Source organism: Frieseomelitta varia, unplaced genomic scaffold, assembly GCF_011392965.1.
Source record: "Frieseomelitta varia isolate USP_RPSP 00005682 unplaced genomic scaffold, Fvar_1.2 scaffold_533, whole genome shotgun sequence".
Taxonomy (NCBI): Eukaryota; Metazoa; Arthropoda; class Insecta; order Hymenoptera; family Apidae; genus Frieseomelitta; species Frieseomelitta varia.
In genome coordinates this window covers 71850-87697 of record NW_025110294.1, presented here as the reverse complement: position 1 = coordinate 87697, position 15848 = coordinate 71850, and the positions used below count along the sequence as shown (strand labels likewise).

General features: G+C 50.4%; 1 protein-coding gene across 2 annotated transcripts in view; it reads right to left on the bottom strand.

Moving 5' to 3' along the window:
- Positions 1 to 15836, bottom strand: part of LOC122533500 (toll-like receptor 6) — a 53811-nt gene extending 37975 nt beyond the window's left edge. Inside the window, exons 1-2 of one of the 2 annotated variants that reach the window (XM_043663299.1) lie at positions 11106 to 15836; positions 7632 to 8402 (exon numbers count right to left, since the gene is read on the bottom strand). In XM_043663299.1, coding sequence (XP_043519234.1) covers positions 11122 to 14775 — 3654 coding nt within the window. In that variant the 5' untranslated portion in view covers positions 14776 to 15836 and the 3' untranslated portion in view covers positions 7632 to 8402; positions 11106 to 11121. Of the gene's footprint in view, positions 1 to 7631; positions 8403 to 11105 lie in introns of those variants that run through there. The other variant, XR_006307725.1, reaches the window with a different exon arrangement.
- Between the last annotated feature and the right edge of the window lie 12 nt (positions 15837 to 15848).

Genomic DNA, 15848 nt, shown 5'->3' with positions numbered 1-15848 from the left:
GTACAAATAGAAATTTATTTCACTTATCGGATATTACGATAAATATTCGTATCGTGCGCGGTGAGCGAAAGCTTTCGAATATTGACGATGGAGTGCTTTCATGTTTACGTTGTATGTAAAATATTTGGAAATTTCATTAACATTATAACGAAAGGAGGCTGTCGCGATTGTATCGGTAAAATTTCAAAGCAGCGCGAAAATTCTGCCGGAGGAGAGCATTGCAACGCGTATTTTATTTCAGATATTTATGCGCCTTCTTTATAAAACCTACATACGTCCTGTGCATTTCTCGCGTTTAAAATTTCCTGCGAACGCACGAACACTCGTAGCGTAATTATAACGCGATTAGGATATCCGCGTCCCTTTTGCGAGCTTAAACTTGGAAAATGCATTCACCGTTTGAAAAAGCTCGCTCGCTCGCTCGCGCGTGCGAACTGGTTGAAATTTTCGTTTGAGAGGACGATAATTGAGAATTTAAGAAGGACACGATGTAAACGAACGCCACGTATGTGAATATCGCATTGAAACGTTGTTCCGTAGCCCTCCTGGGTCCTCGGTTGTTCGAAGAAAACAACGAGAACAAAGGAAAGCCGCAGCAGCGTCCCTCTTTGGCGTCACGTTTTCGGGAGGTTTCGCTCGGCAACTGAAAAATTCGCGCCTCTGAAAAGGAAGAAAGTTCGGCGAGTGTCTCCAATTGCCAGTTCGGGACCGGTCTCTGTGTTCGCATTCGATATTCTTCTCGCACGTCTCGTTACGCCGTTATTGTTACCGTGGAAACGAGGATGTTATGATAGGCAGGCGGCCGCTCGTTTTGCGGATTTTCCCGCACGACGCAGAAAAGCAGCACGAAACGCTGCTCCGAGAGGAGGCAGGGGGAGACCGTAAGAAACGAAGAAAAGATGACAGGCCGAAGGAGAAGAGGGAAAACGGTAGGCACGCGGGACAAGATGCGCCTACATCCGCCGACTGCTGCACCCTCTCACGGTTATCATCCCCTGAATGGAGAGATAAAGGGAGGTAGGGAAGTATTCTGGCAGAGAGAGAGAGAGAGAGAGAGAGAGAGAGAGAGAGAGAGAGAGAGAAACTTCGGTATGGCGTTTTGCTCTTTTAAAACGACCCACAGGCCAGAGCTGACACTTCGATGACAGGTAGAGTGCCGGCAATTGAAATAACAAGGGAACGCTAAGGAGGAAGCGCTGCTTGAAAACGAGGGGGAGCGAGCGGTGGTTCGCCGCCGGTTGGTTTGCTTCGTTGCTTTGCTTCGCTTTGCTTGCCTGGATTCCGAAAAGTTTGTTTGAAAGGAATCTGCCGCGATGCTCCGGTGGGCATCCGTCTTCCGTCCTAGATCCGACGAATTGCAAAGCGGCCAGAAAAATTGTCCTTTTCAAACTCGTCGCCGAGCGTAACAATGGCGGGCCGACAGTCGCCGCTGCTCGACGATGCGTTCTCGCTCGTCTGCTTCCTCCCCTGCCCCTGGACCCTACGCCGCGGTTCTCATCCCCCGCCCCTCTCGGATATTATCGTTCCTTCCGTATGAATTAAATAGTCGGTCTCGAGCGAAAGCTCGTAAATAATTCACGAGCACGCCGGCCAACGTCGATACTCGCTGCCTTCCTTCGAGACTTCCCGCCCGGAAAACCTCCAACAGATATCGTTTCCTTTCTTTTCTCTCCTGCCCGCGATTGAACACTGCCTCGGATCTACGCTAGAGTTTCTTTCTTCCCGGTGATTCGACGATTCGTCGTCGATCGTTGTAAGACGACGAAAAATTTGTCAGCGGTCAAAGTTTCGCACAACAGGTAATTGGAAACGTATCGAGGTCTTTTTCGAGGTCGTGCCTGTGCTATTTTGCCTCGCTGTTTCGTCGGTGAAATACAATTCTACGAACATCAATAGAATTTGGAAACTCTGGGTCGATCGCAGGTAGAAATCGCAACAGTGGCGAGCTCTGCGACGAAAAAAATTACTATTCACCCCCCCCATGCGGGATCGCGTTCCTCACCTCCTGTCCCGTCTGTCAATCTCGCGGTCGACGCCGGTTGCACGCGAACATTTACCGCCGTCCATTAATCAGGCACAAAGGAAAAATCGACGAGCGGCGTCGTTCAAAAACGAGAAAGTAATTAACGCCAAGGGCGGCCGTGCACCGGGGTGAACTGCGAAATCATCGAGCGGCAATAGTGGACGAGTATGAGCGTCTGTGTATGTGTGTGGGTGTGTGTGTGTGTGTGTGTGAGAGAGAGAGAGAGAGAAGGGGAAGGGTGACTCGGTCTGGAATCCAGAAAACCCTACACTCTACACAAAAGCCACCAGTCACGGGATCTGGACCTGGACCTGGCCTCGACTGTCCAAAAATTTCTCCCCCCATTAAACGCATTCATTGCGTTCCCCTGGTTGTTGCCGACGTTCGGTTACAATGTAACACCGTAACGAATTCGACTCGCTGGTACTCGCTTATAATTGGCTTCGTTTCTCTCCTTTACACGATTCCCCCAGTCCGGCCGGGCGTTTCCAAGCCCCAGTTGGCTTTACGTTGACGCGTCCGGAAAATATTCCGGGGAAAGCGAGCATAATCTCCGACAGCCACGGCCGGTCATGGATCCAGTTTCCCAGTCGATATCGTTCAATCGGCCATATGCTTAAGTCTAGTCACGTCCGCGTCTCTCTTGAACAAATTGATCGCGCTACGGAATTCGCCACGCTATCGCAGCTGTTAACTCGAGGGAGGGGGGCTAGCCTAATTTTCAACGGGGGGTTGCCACCAGATTTTCGCGAGAGGGATCGTTCGAAACAGAGATTCGACCTTCCTGCCGATCGAATCGAAACAACGTCAGCACTGGTCGGTCTGACGTCGTTAAAATTCGCAGCAATTATCTCGGTCCGTCGGGTCGAGTCGAATAAAATACGCCGGAATATGCGAGAGATTCTCGTCTCGCGTCAACGCAAAGGCAGGTGATCTTCGTTGCTCGCACGCGAAACGAGTTCTTCTTAACTTTCGCGACCCGACGCGAAATTTCAATGGAAATTACATCGGTGGACTGGCGACGAATTCGTTAAGCAAACAACTCGCCGGGAAAGAGAATGTAATAACGTAGGTAACCGAAAGGTAGCGTATAATATTCCGGGTGGAGGGTGGAGCCGAGGGTGGCGGAAGTTGGATCGACAAGGCGTACGCAGCCGTGCGACGATAACTTTCTGTATCAGCCGAAACGTAGCCGGACATGGCTAATTCGAAACGGCGGCGGCGACGGAGACGGTGGAAGTGGCGGCGGTCGCGCGCGGAAAATTATTCTCGCGGCGGCTGCAGTCGGCCGGCGAGAATGTTTTCGTTTCATAAATAAAACGGACCGCGCGTATCTGACTGCGGGGCGGACGATACTCCGCCTCGAGTTTACACTCATAACATCTGAAAGTTTGCACCGGTGGCCACGTTAAGGTCAGTCTGTTATATCCGGTAGCCGCGTTGCTCATTCGCGCGCTTCCGCTCCCAACCTACTTCTATCCAAGTCTCCCCGTCCAACCTTTTTCGTCTGCGACAAACTCGACACGATAAAAATCGTTCACTCGAAACGTTCGCGGGCTGCCTGAATCGAAAGAAACGAAAGACAACAGGACTTTGAACTTTCAAGGCATCGATACATCGTCGAGGATCGTTCAAAGGAAGAAAAAATCGCGAGGGTTTTGAACGAATCGATTTGTACAGCTGAAAATTTCTGGTTTATTCTCTTTCTCTCTCTCTCTCTCTCTCTCGCTTTCTGTCTCGGTGAGTCATATCCGATCCTTTGCATTAACCGAACAAGACGCGAGGGGGAAAGCACAGTAAAAGCGGGGATCCACGCAAGAGGGTGGTTCCGTAAGGATGACGGGGGCATACGGCAAAGAAAGAGAAAAAAAGTAATCAACGTAACCATATTTTACGGAAGCTGTGTATACGTGGCGCCGTATTACACCGCGGCCATGATAAAAATATACAACGTGGACGCGCGGGCGGACCGTGAAAAATTCCGCTGAAAAAAAGGTCTAATATAATATTTCTCCCCTCGCACGGCAATGAACGTCGTTGTAATTTCCGCGTAAAGGTTCTCGGTTCGATGATTAAAAAAAAAAAAACCCCTGTGTCCGAGGAAGAGCTCGGGAAACCAAACGAATTGTCGAAAAAGCAACGATCGCGCGAGGGACAGACACTCGAAGAGACACATTGAACCACCCCTGGAGAGAAACGGGAAGCAATAAAAAGCAACGTTTTGAAAATAATTCCCTTAAAATATTCAGGCAACGCCTGCGGCTGCGGGACGTTGGTTTTATAGCACCCTCGATAAGATACCAAAGATTTAGAATGTTCCAACGTTACAATTAAATTATTCATAACGGCATTGGCTTCGAGCGAGTGAAATGCTGGCTGATTTTCAGCTGAACGCCGACAGTTTCTAACCGGCTTTCGGTTCTATCGTGATTGTCATTTGCTTCGTTCCGCTACGTTCTATCTATTCTAATTTTCCTTTTCTCGGTCGTTTTATTAACTTTCTTATAGTGCTTTGCAATTTCCCCGTAGCACTGTTGCACGAACAGAACTGTGCAAGTTGCAGGTACGTACAGTGGAAAAATTGCCTTTATTATGAAAATTCGTTACGTGAAGATAAAGTGAAATATCGATTCTCGAGTATCAAGAGGGTTAATAAACACGTCAAGTAAAAATGACATTCTGCCAAGCATTTGAAACTTCCGTGCCAAATACGCCAAAGTGCAGCGTTGAGAGCCATTAAGCGAACTTAACCTTCAATCCTCTCTCTGCTATTTTCGAATTTCATTCAATTTATCCAGGAGAAGAAGATGGAACAACCAGGGAGTGGGATAAAAGAAACGGTCGATCGCGCGAGACGATCTCGAAAGACGGGTCGCGTTATAACCTCGTTCCGTCGCAGTCGAAAGCGCGCGTAAGAGCCTGTATACAAAGTCGGACCCGCGGAATGGAACGGAGCTAGAGCTAATAAAAAAAAAAAAAAAAGAAGAAGAAGGAAGGGCGTTGAGCGGCGGAAAAAGTTCGATAAGATAAAAAAGCAGCGCGAAGCGTGTATTAAAAGTGGAAGTAGCTCTTAAGTAAGACGCAAGGAGCAGCCTGATGACGAAGTTAGCCGGTGTGTGCCCCGAGACTGGATAGAAATCGTCGAGCGCTAAAGCGAAGAGATGCTTTCCAAATTGACCAAACACGCCGCGAGATAAGTCTGTTAACGACTTTACTAAGAGACGAGTGGTGAGAGAGAGAGAGAGAGAGAGAGAGAGAGAGAGAGAGAGAGAGGGGTGATGAGTGGTGTGCTCTCTTGCACAGAACTCGATGAAAAAGCTACGGGGATATGTACCGGGCCGGGTCTAAAAGCGCCATAAAAATTCTCAGTTCTTCAAATATCGCACGGAGGATGCAGGTGCTTACAGCCGCGCGCTAGATCCGATAAGATTAGTACATTTTCTGAGAAAACTACGCGTATTATCGCGCAATGTGTATCGTATTATCGTACGATACCTGCTAGCAATTGCACGGCGACTGTTGTTCGACGTGAGTGATTTCTCGATATTTGCAGAGGACAGGTTGTCCGACAGATGCAGTGACCTTTTCGTTAATGAGGAACGAGAATAATGAGCAGGAGGGCAAGGCAAATATTGACGTTCGCGCGATTTTCACGTTTGTTTTTTAATAAAATCGACGGGCCGCGATTTACACGGTACGATGACTCTTCGCACGCTCGGCGCGACTGCAATTTTAAACAGATTTATCATACGACAAACAAACGTTCCTGTTCCCTTCCTGTTACATTACGTTACATCGTATTACGGAGAGTGGACGGTAGATGATTTTGGTTAAAAAAACGATCGTAAAATTGGATCGAGGGAAATTGCCAGACTCTTTGGACACTAGATATTTTCAATCGCGAGCGACGATTTAGAATCTCCGTCTGTCTAAATCCGTGATTCTAAATTCGAAATCGGCACTTTTGTCTCGCAAATTTCCAGCCGAAAATTTCATAACGATCGTTTCCTCTATGGCACGGCCGGCCATTCAGCGAACCTCATCGTTTCTACGTTTAACTATCCGCCAGTCGGAATCACACTCGGGATCGTCGCTCGTTATTCGCTCATTCATTCGAGCGGCGCGATTCATTTCGCGGCGTAATGCGGCGGGAGTGGGTGGGCCGAGGATGGGCCGCGAGAGACGAGACTGCCGTCGAAAAGGAAGCGGATATCTGTGTGCGTTTTCCCAATCTCCCTGCCGCCGGTTGAAATGTCAAGAGCGGCTTCGAGTGGTTCACGCCTGTGTAAAGAGGGACGGAGAGAGAAAGAGTGAACGACGAGGGTGGCAGCGCGAGAGGAAGCAGGGAAACGGGGAAACGCCGGTGGAACAGAGACAGCGAAGGGATTTCGAAGGAACAAGGAACACCCGACGGCTTATTTGACTCGTTTCATTCGGCGCGGTATATATATATATCTCAAGTTACATTTATGCCTGTGGAAAGAGCGGCTTTCGAAGGGATTCGCAGGAAAGAAGCGCACAATGACGACGAGACGAAAGGATAAAAGCAAACTGTAGCCCGGCGTTGTAAATCCGCGGTGACCCGGTGGCCTCGTAAAATACCCCAACTGACAATGAACCGCCACCGTTCGGTTTCAACGCGAGCATATTTCGCCGGGGGGACAGCCCGATGATGCGAATGACCGACCGATACGCCCATCTGAGAATGTAATAGCACGGTTTGTCGATACGCGGATACATCAAGCCGACCTCGTCTTTCCTGTCCTCCTTCTCGCGATCCCAACTGGCGTGAAAATAGCTAACCGCAGGGAGGTGGGAGGATAACGCGACAGACAGTCACAGTCGGTCGTTTGGCGCGCCACGCCATGACAAGAAGTCGCGTCGTTCCGTTTTTCATTATCCCCGATCGATGACGCGTCGCTCCCGTCTGCATTTCTTTTTTCCTTTCCCTCCGATATTTTTACGATCGCGAACGGTTCCCATCGACGTGGACGGAAAACGCGGTACGGGAATATCCACTCTTTGTTATGTAAACGCGTCGCGACTTAATAGATTTATAGAAATTTATGAGAGGCTTAAGCGTGATCTACAACGGCTACGCGCCGATGAGCGTGAAGCAGGATAATGGTGCTCTCTCTACGTTCGTCTTCCTTCTCCCGTCGCCCTCGTACTTTTATCCCATTTCCGTTTCCCAGGGAAAGGACACTCTCTTTTTTACGCTTTCGAACGGTATCTGGAGGCGACTGTTTCGTAGTAACGACGCCGACGTTCCGGCGTGCGTGCAATTAAATCCACGGAGGTGGCTCTGGCCCCACCGTCTGTCTCGCTACCACGGATCGTAAAGTTTATCGTGCAATTTGCGTAATGTGCGTAGAAAATTCTAACGAGAGTAAAGAGCACAGAGGAGAGTGCGGTTTCTTTCAATTAATTCTCAAGCGGCGCCCACTGACGGCCGCTCGCTGGCCAAATAAATAATCGAGCATTAAACGTGATCTTCGCAGGAGAGAAGAGAAAAAAGAGAGAGAAAGAGAGAGAATAATAAGGGAGGAGAGATTCTAGATCCAACTTCGGGGAATTAATTAAAAGAGAAACAAAACGTTTTCGTTCGTTCATCAAATTCTTCGTTTATTCCATTTTTACAGTCTTCAACTCAATTCGTTTCGCTGTCTGTCCGACATCTTCTTATTGTTAGATTAGATACAGATTATCCTCTGCGGTAGAGGTAGATCCTTCGATTATTTACAATTTACAAAAAGGCAGAGCCGCGCGACGTGACGAAGCGCGATACATTATCGTCATTGTCGCGTCGTTTCGAAAATCGGTACTGGAACGACCACCCATCTTCGCAGAAGAAAGGGCGCGTAGATAGAAAAAGAGAAAAACCACCGAAAGCAACCACCGGTACAAATCCTCTTTTAATTTCTAACGTCCCTTCTGGGCCAGGGGAAAGAGGCAAGGCCAGAATACTGGTAATCCCATTTGTCTTCCAGATTCGGTCCAGCCGTTGTCAGGTACAAATGTAAAGGGCGACGAACAGGTACACGCGATCATAGATTTCTACCTGTTCCGATGGGCGGACGCCTCGACAAGACAACCGCCGAGCGTTCTCCTTTCCTTTTCCGTTCGACGGGGCCCGTTCGGATCCTGGTAAACTTTTGTTCCCCGGGGACGGCGACTACGCGCAATTAGAAGGCGGGACACGTATTTCGATGGCGAGGGGTACCGATCGACGGCGAAAAAAGCATTTTTCACCGGCGATCTCGCGCCGGCAATTTTTATCCGCGCGCTTTATGCGCCCTCCCTCACTTTTCCCCTCCCTCTTTCTCTCTTTCATTTTCTCTTTCTTTCTCTTTTCCCTGTAACCACCTCCTGGCCGTAGCTGGAAAACACACAAATACATAGGGAATTATGGGACTAAATTACGCGGTACATTTTGAAAGAGTAGGCGCGCGCTCGCTATAAAGTAGCCAATCGATGGGAAACCATTTTTTCCCGACTCGTACATCATGGCCGAAATCGAAACTGACAACAAAAAAATAAAAAAACCCACCGCTACGCGTATGGCGTGTAATAAATCACGGTAAAAAGAGCGCACGCGGCCCTCTTTTCTCCCCCATAGCGAGAGAGCCTGACGAAACCCTAGCTTCTCCGTTACTGTCTGCCTTTTTGATCTGATCTTACAAAGCGTCCTCTCTCTCTCTCTCTCTCTCTCTCTCTCTTTCTCTATCTTTTTCGTACGACGGGAAACTAGGAACTAAGGATCTTCTCATCTTTCTTTTCTTCCTGAAGCAGGATCGTCTTCCGAATATTCGATACACGAAAATAGGACCATCCACGTGCTCCGATACGAAAATCTTTACGAACTTGTTCTGCCGGAGGGACGAATTTGGAAACATTCCACTGCCTATATTTCGCTGGAATCGCGCGACAAAACGACAAGACATACCGCTATATATTCTTGCAAATCAGCCAAGTTTATCCCTCCAAAAGTATCTTCTTCCTCTCGAATATTTCGAACGGGAAAATAACGCGGGCACGAGGATGGAAGGTGATTCGGATCGCGCATTGTTTGGCTAAATATATTTTTCGCGTAATCCTGTAAGACGGCTGGATCGAGGGGGTATTTTCAGGGAGAAAGAGGCAGGGCTCGTATCGATGCGGCTTATCAACGGATCAGCCGCTAATGGATGCGTTCGCGGCACAAGGCGTGAATACGCCGGTTCGTCGGATAAAAAAGGGTCCACCACGCACCAAGGGTCCCTTTCGACCTACGGATCTCCCTCGAGCAATCGGGCGCTGACCAACCACGCTACGTAGCCTGAGCCGAACAGCTGAAACTGAAGCGTGTCACGAAAAGTTAACGCGACCGAGCGAGTTCTCCGGTGGACGCGAACGGCCACCTGACACGAATGAAAGAGACCGTGTGTGAGGGGGTGCGAGGCCATTGTCGCCGAGGGACAATTCCGAGGGATCGGACGATCAATCGGCTTTCCTAATTTCCTCGTTTCCGCCATACGATAAACCGAGAAGTATAGCGTAGCCGACTCGACGCGATTCAGCTGCGATTCGGACGAACGCGACATCCATCGAAACGGCAAAACTGTTCCAGACACGTACTCAGAGGTTAATGACTGTTTTCTCAAAGGAAAGGAGGAGAAACGAACTAGAGCAGGTTATAAACATTAATCGTTTAACGTAAGATCGTGAATCGTATTGTGGAATATTCTATGGAAAGAAGCGAAGATTGAAAGAAGTGGAACAGCGGTCTCGATTTAACATGCCACGGAGAAAATTGGCCATCTGTCGCAGTATGGATCGGCAAGCTGCGTTAAAGGATGCTAGAGGGTGGCGCACGGGGTATCGAGGGCGCGTTAACGTTAAACATCGACGAGAGTGAGGTAGGTTGTCGCGCGAAATAGCACGTCGTCGCCTGTATTGAATTCAGAACGACGGCAATGACGACGACGCGCCGGTGATAATCGATTGAAGGTAATGTCCGTACGCGAAACGAGCGGATGATGTAATTTCGACTGTGTTCCTTTACGCGCTGGCAGGCAGCCATCCGATAAAGGCGACTTAATTGCTAAGTGGGTGAGAATTGTTGCGAGCCCGTGCCTCACGTTGGAGGGTGAAGTTCGATCAATAAAGTTTTCTTGAATTGAACCGAAGGCGAGGACAACTGGCCCGACACGACCACCGGTGACAAAATTTCACGCGTACAACACCGGCTCGTACACTTTTCGATCGGTCCATATGTTCCCCGCAAAACCCGCCCGCCGAGAAGATGACCCCATTCACAACGTTCCGTTCACAATGGCGCGAAATGTGCCGCTGTTAAATCGAGGCCACGGGTCGAGGCCCGTATTCAATGAAACGGCCACGGGTCTCGTTAGTTTGTCATTTGGGAATGATATATAATTTTATAGTATTGCCGTTAGAGAGGATATCGCTGTACCGGTACGTGTTCGAGCATTCGCGGAGCGGAATCGATCGTTGAAGCGTAGTCGACGATAAATCCGATCGAACCACGAACGCGGAGTGGAACGAACGGTGGTACTCGAAACTTGACGGCGAAACTAGATGGAACGACCGATTCGCTATATAATAAAAATCGGACGAGCGACTAAGCCCGACTGTGAACAGCGAGATCCTTTCTTTCGAGACGACTCGACTTCGACGTGAGTCGAGAAGAGGGACGAACGGGAGCGGCTTAGACTCGAAGCGAACTGGAAATGGAATCGGTATACTTTGCTCGCTAGATATACGCCGATAAACGATCAATGCGGAAAGTAAACGCTGTTCTTTTGTGAAGCAGCCACCGGGAAAGAGAGAGAGAGAGAGAGAGAGAAAACGTTTATCTTTAAAGATAGAAAGAAAATCATTGCTCTTGGCTTGGATTTTCTGGAAGCCAGAGTTCGCCTTCCGTCAGAGTTCTATCCCGCTCCCGCGATCGTTTCTCTCTATTGTCGTCGATCTCGACTCGGACGTCCATCGTACTCCTTCCAACGAGCGGAGGTAAAAAGGGAAAAAATCAAAGGGGCAGCCACGGAGAACGCAAGAAGATTAAAATAATGGCTCTTACCTAAATAATGGCAGTTCTACGTCCATTGATGCTGCACCGGGGGCGGTGGCGGCGGCGGCAATGGCAGGGGTCTCTCCAAAACAGGAACGGGGGACACGTCTGGCATGGCGAACCTTAGCTTCTGCCAAAACAACTTGTCCCCCCACACCAGCACGGTGTGCGACGAGATCCTCTTTTTGAGATCGGCGTCGAGATCTCGTGGACACACACCGCCTACCAGCAGCAGGATCACCGAGCGGCCCTTCCCTTTCAGAGCGTCCCTCAGTGCCGCTTTAAACTCGAACCTGGCCCACTCGCCGTGCAGAAAGTTCTTCGACAATACTAGAATGGTCCGCCTCGAAGAGTCGGCCGCTTCCGCTACTGCGTCGGCCACGTTGCTACCGGCGCTTAGATCGCGGTAGTGCAAGCACAGCCGGTACGACGTTTCCAGGCCAGGTACCAGGATCGTTGAAACGAACGCCTCGTCCACCGCGGAGTAGGAGATGTACGCGTCGAAAGGTTTCTCTTGATCCTCGAATGCCGCTGTCTTGTAACACGCTCTCAGGCCGCACCTGCTGGCGGCCCACGTCCTCAGCGTGCGACGATGCCTGAACGCGCCGCACACCAGTGCCACCATGGCAAAAATCAGCACCGCGGTGGCAAGTAGTAGCGGCAGATAAGCCTCGAGCGGTCGAGTCTCGATGACCGAGGTCGTTCCGGTTAATGCCGCGCAATTTATGACCGATCCGTTCGCCGGAAGAGTAATAGGCATACCGAGGGAACAGGTGACGCTCTTCCAGTCGCTTATCTTCGCTCTGTTACGGGACATCCATTCGCGCATCCGGTCCAGGAACGAGCACTCGCAACTCCATGGATTGCTAGACAAGCCGATGTCGACCAGATATGGATTCTGGCCGAGCTGCCAAACGGCGAAAGTGCCGAGTCGATTGTTTTCCAATCGTAACACTTCCAGCTGACGTAGCGGAAGGAACGTTCCGTTATCTATATACGTCAATAGATTGTTCTGTAGGTAGAGTTCCTTCAGGTTCTCCAAAGGCATCAGTTCCACGCCGTTGAGCACGCTTATCTTGTTGTTCTCCAGATGAAGGACCAGCAAACGCTTCAAACCGCTGAAAGTGTGATTGCGTATAGCGATGATGTTGCTATCGTTCGCGTACAGGATCTGCAGGTTCTTCCGGCCGATGAACGAATGGGAATTCAATTCCCCGAAATTGTTTCCATCGAGGTAAACCTCGGTGGCGTCCATCGGTAATCGGCCGGGCAGGATTTTGTAACCGGAGTTGGAACAATCCACCACGTTCGCCGACCAGGATTGATCGTGGTAGCAAGTGCAGTTGATCGGGCAGGTCATCTCGCAGTCGCAGGCGTCGAAATCGCAGCAATGACACAGCGCGAAGCAGTGCGCCTTGTACGTGCAGAGGAATTGAGACGGCTTTGCCTCGAGCAACGGTATGAACGACTTGTGACGGTCGTACGGAAGTCTGCAATACACCGACTCCAAATCCATTACCCTCGGATGTTGCCTCAGCGACAACGAGTTGATTCTTTGCAACCATTCGGTCGTGCAGTCGCATATGAAGGGATTACCGCCGATGTAGAACTCTGGTAATTGCCGATAGGCCGGCACCTGCGTCAATTGAAACGCCGACAGATTCATCTTGACGATCTGGTTCGCGTAGAGATCGACCCTGGTCAGATTGATCTTGTCGAAAAACGTCTGAGGCTCGACCGTCTGTATCAAATTGTCGTTAACGAACAGAAGCTCGATGGAATCTGGTATCGACCTCGAATGTATCCTCGTTAGCCGGTTGAACGACACGTCGAGCGTCTGTAATCTCATGCCCTGTGGCGCGAAGCCGAGATCCATAATAAGATTTTTATGCAGATCCATCCACTGTAATTTCTCCGGCAGGTAACCATAATCGAACTGCACGATCATGTTGTCGGACATATTCAGCCAGAGGAGGCCAGGCGCGCTCGCGAACATACCGGACATGTCCTGCAACAAATTCGAGTCCAAACGAATCGCCTGTAACGCTGGATTCGCGGAAAACACACCGTCCTCCACCATCTCGATCCTGTTCCGCGCCAAGTTCAATATCTGAAGTGCGGGAAGCTCGGCGAAATCCTCCGTGGTGACGTTCGTGATCTCGTTCCCGATCATTCGTAACCCATAGAGACTGGACATTCCACGGAAACCGGGTCTGTTCAGGCTTCTGATCTGATTTTCGCCAAGGTCCAGCGTACGCAGCATTCTCATGTCCTTCAATGCGACCGGTATGCTGTCCAAGCTGTTCCCGGACAGATTCAGGTCCTGCATACTGGAACAATTTCGAAAGGCATCCGGATGAATACCTTCGAGCTGATTAGAATCGAGCGACAGCAGAGAAAGTGCGAACAGCCCGTTCAGGGAATAAGCGTCCAGGTAAGTTAATCGATTGTACGCTAGATCTAGCGTGTGCAAATTACTCATGGGCGCGAACGTGTCCGCTGGTATCGTCTCGATTTCGTTATATTGCAAATTTAATATCTGAAGAGTGTAAAGATCTTTGAACAGGGCTGGATCCAGTCGACTGATTCGGTTATGGGACAGATTCAAGAGAACCAGACGAATCAAACCGGAAAACGTGGCGGCGTTCAACCAGGAACTGGTCAACGCGTTCCTCGATAGATCCAAGGCGACCAGCTGATTCATGTCCGCGACCAGACCCGGTGACAGCACGCCGATGGAATTGTTCTGGAGTCGCAGTTCCTTCAGCGACTTGGCCGCGTCTCGAAACATTTCCGTCGGCAACGCGACGATTCTGTTGCCAGACAGGTCGAACGTCTCGAGAGATCTGAGCCCGTGAAGCGCCTCGTCTGCTACCCTGGAGATCGCGTTGCTCGACAAGTTCAAGACGCGAAGCCTCTTCAATGACGAAAATCCGTAAGCGGGCAGGACAGAGATTTGATTACTCGACACGTCCAACGATTGCACGTCCAGGGAACAGGGGAACGGCGACGGGGTCGATTCCTGCTGACGTCTTGGATGTTTCTCCGCGATGTCCCTGAATCCCAGCTCGGCGATATCCTTCAGCATGTTCCACGAGACGTTCAACGATAGGAGGTTGGACAACGGACAGAACAAGTGTTCCGGTATCTGCCAGATATTGTTCCACGATAAATCAATCTTCTCGATCTGCGGCACCGAGTCGAACGCCCCGCTCTCCAGCTCCAAGCTGTACTTGCTCTTTCGTCCGTTCAAGCTCCTGATCGTCAGATTACGTAGATCCCGTAGACCGCTCAGAACTTTCGCCGGCCAATGGACCAGCTTGCATCCGGTCAACCTTAACGACCGCAATCTCCATAACTGAACGAATCCGTCCACGTTCAATATGCCATTTTCCATCGATTCCGAGTCATCGCAAACGACGTTGATCGAGGTCACGTACTCGCTGGTCGCTTGTGAAAAGTTCGTCCTGAGGGAATCGTTGCCGGCGTAACGGTGGATGCAAGTGAGCGCGCCATCCTGCCGCGAGTCCCACGAACAATGCTCCGGTAAATCGAGTCTCGGCGGTAGCTCGCTGGTCACCGCGAGCACGTGGTACACCGGAACGAGAAGATAGTAACAGCAGAGGAATGACAGCGACACCGATCTCCCGAACCCTTTCCGACCGACGAGCCCACGCATCTTTAGCGAACTCGTTGCCTTCCCTTGTTTCCGCTTCTCCGTCCACTTCCGGTCATCACACGCCGCTCCCCGTTCAATTTCCAGATGCCCCGTTATTAACGCACGTTGTCGTCGCTCGTGTACGCCCTCCAATATTTACTCCGAGTGACTGGCATGTGTGTGCCCCCTTCCGGCAATCGATACCGGTCCAACTCACCTCGGCCTCACCTCGAATGTCGTCAGATCGTTTCAACTATCCCAACGAGTTTCCCCGAGTTTCGTTAATGGGAATTCAAGGGGGTGAAGTTCACTGCCAGTCGACCTGTCATCCGAATGGCACTTCGCTCTGTGAACGATTGCGAGAGAGCACCCGTGCCGGTGCCGGTGCCGGTGTTATCGCATTTCACTGTAAGTGCACCCAAGTAGCGGTGCTTACACTTTAAAAGAATCACACTTCACTCGCAAATCGTTCGATCCAGCGCGCGCGCGAGTACCCTTCGTCAACCTGCCCCGCGAGCGCTACTACACGTTTCGACTTGCGAGACACTCGACTCGCTTGACTGGGAAAGTCCTCGACGATGTACCAACGACGAGACAAATCTCCGGATAATTACGCACGCGTCGGGATGCTCGGTGGTTTCAGTCCGCGCATCCCGTGCGAACGTTCGTTTCCAACCCCTGCCTATCGAAATGCTAATTGTTCACGATCTGACTCACCGGGGCACGAATCAAACGTCGTTTCCAAAACGTGACGAGATGCTCGTGCTTCTGCTCGACAAGTTCTCACACGCGACACTGTGCCTCGCGTTTCGTCAAACACACCAGCAGCTCCGTAACTTTACCGACGAATGTCCCATTACCGTGTATCATCGATTCGCATTTCCGATATAATCGACACTTCGTTCGAGATTACGGTCGATATCTCGCTCTCACTGAATTTCCACTGTTACCGGCCGAAACGGGACAAGTCCGCGCGAGTTCTGTACGAATGAAAAGAGCAAGGGGATAGGACAGACTAGCCACGAATTTATTGTACCTAGAACCGTGACACTCGGTACGGCGACCACCGCGCAACTGACGGTTGAGATCTCCAC